The sequence below is a fragment of the Haliotis asinina genome, chromosome 6 (genome assembly GCF_037392515.1).
Source record: "Haliotis asinina isolate JCU_RB_2024 chromosome 6, JCU_Hal_asi_v2, whole genome shotgun sequence".
Classification (NCBI taxonomy): Eukaryota; Metazoa; Mollusca; class Gastropoda; order Lepetellida; family Haliotidae; genus Haliotis; species Haliotis asinina.
Genome location: NC_090285.1, coordinates 15,857,434 through 15,864,346, shown reverse-complemented (window position 1 = coordinate 15,864,346; position 6,913 = coordinate 15,857,434). Strand labels below are relative to the sequence as shown.

At 39.5% G+C, this 6,913-nt stretch overlaps 1 protein-coding gene across 1 annotated transcript; it reads right to left on the bottom strand.

The window, feature by feature from the left end:
• Nucleotides 1-663: 663 nt before the first annotated feature.
• Nucleotides 664-4,071, bottom strand: LOC137286512 (chymotrypsin-like serine proteinase). Its single transcript, XM_067818427.1, has 5 exons — nt 3,988-4,071; nt 2,910-3,000; nt 2,596-2,764; nt 2,337-2,485; nt 664-806 (listed from the first exon to the last, which is right to left on the bottom strand). The coding sequence occupies exons 2-5, from the start codon at nt 2,970-2,972 to the stop codon at nt 738-740; spliced, it is 450 nt and encodes a 149-aa protein (XP_067674528.1). The 5' UTR covers nt 2,973-3,000; nt 3,988-4,071; the 3' UTR covers nt 664-737.
• Between the last annotated feature and the right edge of the window lie 2,842 nt (nt 4,072-6,913).

Here is a 6,913-nt window from a genome sequence, read left to right as displayed (position 1 = left end):
AACATTATCTAATTACATGTGCTGAGCGTAACAGCAGAATCGACATAATCTCAGAAGAGTCATACTTCAAGTTTTCTTTTGAAACAGTTTTATGCCCAAATAGCATGTATGGGTCTGTAATCTAGACAGGCTCTCAAATGCCTCGTAGAGATTTAGTTCTGTTATTTTAAATCATTTTAACACTCTGTCATCTGAACCTGCTGCTTTTTAAATGAATAAGTATTTCATGTTTGAGAAATGGAAGTGGTTACTTAAGGTTTCCACAAGCTATTGTAGCCTATAATATTATTCCACCTATAAAGCTACCGGCATGCAAGCTCGTTTGTACAGCTGTTTCTACTAGTCCGGATTTCGACTCAGAGCCGTTTTGGATCCTGACATCTGTCAGTGTCAGCGTTGTCATTATGCTGATGTTCTGAGTTAACATGGCGTTTCAATTTCAAAGAAGTGAGTTTTTCATGTGTAAATCTCCTCAGTAATTATTCTGAAAGTTCACTAATATTGCCTGCAGTGTGTTCAACACACTATTTTGGACCCACACAAAAAGGAATATAGAATTTCATACAAGGTATCATACAAGCTTTCTTATGGTCAGTAACAGATGGACAAGTGATTTTGAATGTTTTCAACTTTATTCCTGAAACTGGAAACGCAGGCTCTACAAGCAGTGCATTTTACTGTGCCAGAATCCAGGAGTTGAAGTAGGATACGCGAGTGTAGACACTTGGGTAGCTGGCTCAGAAGTTATTCCATGACATGATTCCAACCAGTGTACCATTGTATACCAATGGGCCACCGCCGTCAGCCTATGAACGAAAGTAATCACCTGTATATAACGTTATCGTACATTTATAAGTCCGCTTGGCTTAAAAGCTGTCCGATGAAGTGCAGTGTAACTCGAAACATAACATACTCAATGAAATGCTGATCATAATCAAAACATCGTACCAACTCTGTAAGGCTTTTGCAGAAAATGTTTCCTTAAAATAAAAAAAGATGTTTAAGAAACTATCAATAAAATGTTGACACAATTCGCTGTTTGTTACGGGGCAAAAGTGCAGAGAAAGGGATAGCCAGGTGTGCGAGAAAGCATGGAGAAAGCGCAGCAGAGGTTAATGACTAAAGAACTTTCCCGGCACTTGTGCACGTACTTTTCGAACATCTGGTTGTGCCCTTTGTTTTTGTTAAACAACCTTTTCATAATTAGGACAAAACTTCTGCAAAACCCTCACAGTGTTGTTATGATGTTTTGATTATGATCAGCGTTTCATTGAGTATGTTATGCTTATTATTTTTCGAGGTACACTGTACTTCATCGGACAGCTTTTAAGCCAAGTGGACTATTTTTTTGCATATATGTGAAACATTTACATTTTATTGGTCAGTGACGCTTCAACAAGTTTTCGTGTCGCCCTTCCCAGGAGAGTGACCACTGGAAAAAATATTACCCGTTGTCACGGTAACCCCAAACTCTTCGCCAACAATCTATGACGTCATAATGTGACGCATGCAGTGCCATGAGTTATAAAATCGTTCGATCAGCTGTTGTCGAGTTCACGGTGTTGACATATATGTCACTGACTTTCATTACTTTATTTAAACTATTTTATACACTGAATCGTTAGACTTGATTGGTTCGTCGGCGATTAGTTGATCGTTGATTGTAAGCCGATCAAATACAAAAGCCCACCCAAGAATAACCCACTATATGTCCACTGGCTTCAATCATTCATTTCTTATCACAACAGGCCTAATGTTCACACACTTTACATCAACCTCTTCTTTTCTATAAACTCAAACACGGGTCATGTAAATTTTTCTCCTTATGCATGAGTTGCGTATGATAACGGTTTTCATAGAAACATCCACTGCAATAAATTAGTCAATGTTTATCAATAAAAGGAGTTTCTCTTCATCATATCAGTTTCAAAATGACATTTTAGGGAAGTGAATCGAGCATCAACCCGTACTACAGCATACAAATGAGAATGTGACTGAATGCAGAAGTTGTAGGATAAGCGAGTGTAGACACAGGGGTAGCTGCCAGAGCAGGAGCTGATACCCTATGACGTGATTCCAGTCAGCGTATTACCCACAACCATCGGGCACCACCTTCGATACGAAAGTAATAACCAATGTAATCATCTGTAACCACAGAGAGGACTGTCAAACGTTAATTATAATGTGACAACAGCTGCAGTGTCTGACAATGATGACAACGTTTTACTATTGCAAGGTATCCGTATTCGTGTAACCTTACATAAATCATGATAAAGGACTTACTTAACTGCAAGATATATATTTCAACGAAGGGAGACATGGTAACCGGAACTCACACTGCAAGCAGATCTGCCAGAGGCGTCGATGCAGATATGTCCATCGTTGATAGAGGTGCCACTGATGCCAGACCATCTGCTGGAACAGTCGCTGTTGGTCAGTACGGTCATGTTCGCCTTCTGGAGGTAGTTGAGGGTGCTGCCACCTGCTACAGGAGCAAACCCATGGAAAAGGTGGTAAAAGTACTGCCATAGTCATGTACATGTCTATGGACAAATGAACATAGCAACAAGACTTCACTCAATGATAAATACTGACCAGAGAGTCCCCATCCGCTGATCGTGGCTGTTTGTCCGGCATAGTCCTTGCCACCCGAAGCCAGAGAGATAGTTCCCACAGCTGGTCTGCTTGTGTCCATGGAGGTTTGCAGTCTCAGAACTGCGATGTCGTTGGGATAGCCAGCAGCATCAGCGTTGTACTTGGGGTGCTGCACAACATAACAAGAAATCACAGTTGACACTAACGATAACAACACGGCAACTTTCCCCGTGCTACAAATATCCAAAACATTCAGTGAAACAGTACACTATACATACTACATCATATTGTTTGAACTAAGAGACGTGACTCACCTTGATGAAGGAGGAGACTGGAGAGGATTGTTCAGTTCCATCACGTACGCGCATTCTGAGCATGCCAAAGACCAGACGGTAGCTGTTAGCCCTTTAAATATCATGAGAGAGACATTATCGATGTTGCATGATAATTTACAGAGCAGTTAATAATGAAATCATTCCTCACACTAGTGCCACCCAGCAAGTCATTCTTATGTATTCACCGATATCGTTAAAGGCAAATACATTGACTGATTATAAAAATGTGTATGTTAGAGGCTACAACGCCTTTCACACGCAACAATGCACAGAAGCTAATAGATAATATTAGTTTCAAATCCATCCAATATTTTCAAACTTTCTAACCTACCAGAGACCCGTGAAGGTCGCGGGGTAGAGTAAATCTTCAGCAATAATAGGCGACTATGTTTGTCGTGAGAGGCGACTAACGGGATCGGGTGGTCAGGCTCGCTGACACATGGCATTGGTTCCCTATTGCGCAGATCGATGCTCATGTTGTTGGTCATTGGATTGTTTGGTCCAGACTCGAATATTTACAGACTGCCGCCATATAGGTGGATTATTGCTGAGTGCGACGTAAAACTAAACTCATTCACTCACTCGCTCTAGCAATAAAACGATTTCCCCCTTCGTTGTAGCATCTCTTGTACCATTTATAAAGGTATTCACATATACTATGACTTTAAGTTGCATTGTAATAAATGAAAACCAACTGTAAACATCGATAAAACTGAAATCATAACCAAGTGGTAGATATCCCACGTGTACATACCAGTTAGTTTAAGGTTAATAAGTGCCGATATATTGATAAGCGTGAATGTAAGACTCCCAATCAGTATTATAATACGGCACAGCCTTGGCGTAATACTGCACTGCTATTAGCAACCTGTGTTTCTGTAAATATCAAATGTCCGGATAGAAATGTGTATTGTTCAATCCTTTGACTAAGATACAGAGTAGGAAAAGAAAATACTAGTGGTAAAGGACGCGCTATATTTATATGGAATGCCAGCAATAATTACTTCTTGTCCTTGTGTAACGGCAGTTTTATTTCTTGTCTTATCCATGTACTTACGTTTCGGAGAGACAGTGGGCGGCAGTGAGGGCCCTGGTTGCGGTGTAGAGGACGCAGCCGCAGACGTGGTCCCACCTGGTGCCGTTCTTCACCTGAATACTTCCTTGCCAGGGAAAGTCTCCTGCAGCTGCATTCCTGCCTGTGATCTCAGCTAGGTCCGTAGCTAGAGTGAGTGAGTGAGTGAGTGAGTGAGTGAGTGAGCGAGTGAGTTAAATTTAAAGTCACTTTGGCAATAGTTCAGTCATATCGTGACCAAAACAATATATAGACTAATACTAATAAAAGATATATACAATCCTGTCAATGAAGACAGTAAAATAACTAGATTATCACAGATATTTATGTAAAACTAGTAATTAAAGCCCACAATTTCAACTCTAACTGACAACACAATATAATAATAGGCTATAGGTCTCCCACAACTGAAGGTAGATCACAATACTAGGGATCATGGGGACTTACAGTACCTTTTCCTACCTGCAACAACCCTAGCTAGATTTACACCATCCCCTCAGTCGCTGGCGATTGTAAGAAAGTTTAGCCAAAGTTAAAATAACAAAAAAACCTACGCTTAAATATCCTGTTAGTTCAAATTTACTTCAAATGTTTTGGGACTTACGTACCCTGTCAGAAGGACAATAATTTTACAATACTTCAACCCCCTTTGAGGGTACAGCCACTAACAATCTCAGTTACTAATATAAACTACCAATAATAAAATATTTACTTATTTACAAGTCATTTAACACATCTAAACTATCTAACTATAAAATGAGGACTTACGTCACTACAAAGATCCTTCGTAGTTCGTGCTTTAAAGTACTTATCCCTTGTAATGGAATATTCAACTCAGTCAAGCAAGACATGCTTGACTGTGATTCTTTCATCACAAGGGGTGCAGAACGGAGGATCTTCACTTTTCAATAGTTATTCATGAGTATACCTTGTGTGGCCAATACGACATCGCCGCATGATAACCTCTTCAAATCTGGACTGACAACCCAAGTAATTATAACCGATATAGGGTTTCATTGCATGTAATTTATTCATACCCACCTGGGTGTTCCACTTCTTCTGCATCATATCATGGATATAAGATCTAATGGTGGGTTTATTATCTGGAGATGGAATAAGAAGACTAGTGGTGTTACAGATTTGCTGAGAGCTGCCTTGACAGCAAGATCGGCCATTGTGTGTCCTGAAATGCCTACATGACTGGGTAAACAACAAAAGACGATGTCGCTTTTGCCAGTAGCAAGGCCGTTTTACAATTCTTGATAAGTTTGTAATAGCTTGAAGACACGAAAGAGAGTCGGAATAGATTGTGTACTGTTTATGTTTAGGATGTTTCTGAATGTATTTAATATTTCGTTAGCTTCAGCAGTGAAAATAGAACTGCTATCCGGTGGTCTAGAGCATCTTGTCCTGGATCCAATGACAGTGGCACAAACCACTGCGCTACCGTCCTTGGACACATGTGTAAATATAGATGTATAATTGCTGTATTTATTTTTTGATTAATGATATTCTTGTCTATATTGTAATTCATTGGTTTCTATTTTTTAAAAATGCAGTTATGGTTGATCGACTTGTAGTCTAACCAGTTGTCACGGAGGAGAAGAAAGAAGTCGGGAAGGAGCTATATTTTCCAGCTCAATGCCGGCCGAAGAAAGAGATGGTTTAATTACTTGAGGCGGAGGCGGAGGCGGAGGCGGAGGCGGAGATTTCTTGTTGTATAAATCCTCATAAAGGGGACTGAACACACAGTTATATGCAGGGTTAGATTCATCAGAGTATAACTTAGTAATGCTTTGTAATGGCAATTTTATACGCCCTTTTGAAAGAGATTGTTCATCTGCCTCAAAGTAGGGACTAACAATATATGAAATTCTGAAAGACCCAAGACAAAGTCTTAAACCTTGGTGGTGGGCAGGATTAAGAAGTTTAAGATTGCTTTTGCAGGCTCCACCATATACGATGGAGCCACAATCGAGTTTTGAACTGATCAGGGATCGATATAGGTGTAAGAGGGTCGCTTGATCCCCTCCCCACTTTGAGTTGGAAACAACTTTCAACAAGTCAAGAGCCTTAAGGCATTTAGTTTTAAGGGATTTAATATGCGACAGAAACGTTAAGTGTGAGTCAAAGATTAGGCCCAAGAACCTGGCCTCCTTTACAACTTTGATGGGAGTGCCATCTAGAGATCGTTCCGAGTCCACATGTGGCTGATATTTCCTACAAAAATGTTTACAATTAGTTCTGGATTTAGAAAATTCAAAACCGTTTTCAAGACACCGTTGATTTATTTTGTTTAAACACAACTGCAGTTGCCGTTCAATAGCATGCATATTTTACCACGACAAGAAATAATAAGATCATCCACAAGCAATGATCCATCAATTGAATCGTTTAAAACTTTTGATAAACTATTTATCTTTATACTAAAAATGTGACAGACACAATACTGCCTTGTGGAACACCCTGATCCTGATTATAATGAGCAGACAGGAAATATTCCTGAAGTCCAGTATATAATCAGCGTCTGTAAACATGATTCTGGCAATTGCTTCAAAAGTTGATAATGTATGTTATCAGCTCCTGTAGCAGTATCGTGAGCTTGAATAGAAAATGTTTCATCATAGTCTTCCCAATTATCTGAGTTGAAATTAATAGTTTTCTTTTCTTGCAGTTTTTTTTTTATATTGCTGGAATTTAGGTATATAATTGGAAGAAAAGGGTGTTCAGCAAGACTTTCAGCCAGTTTATTTGCAATATCTGATTTATCCGTAAGTAACTGATGTCCATGTTGAAGATGACGGACACTAGAATTAGTACCTTTACCTTTAATTTCTGGGCCATACCTTGGACATGGGTGTCCCATAATTTATTTTGGATACATAATTTTGCCAAGATTGGCGTATATTCT

What these genes read in the sequence shown, in the direction of transcription:
- LOC137286512 (XM_067818427.1), bottom strand. Translation starts at nt 2,972, where the DNA reads ATGCTCAGAATGCGCGTACGTGATGGAACTGAACAATCCTCTCCAGTC. An exon ending in CAGCGGATGGGGACTCTCTG is followed by an intron (nt 2,486 to 2,595) that starts GTCAGTATTTAT and finishes TTGCTCCTGTAG; the next exon opens with CAGGTGGCAGCACCCTCAAC. An exon ending in CTGGCAGATCTGCTTGCAGT is followed by an intron (nt 807 to 2,336) that starts GTGAGTTCCGGT and finishes TTTCGTTCATAG; the next exon opens with GCTGACGGCGGTGGCCCATT.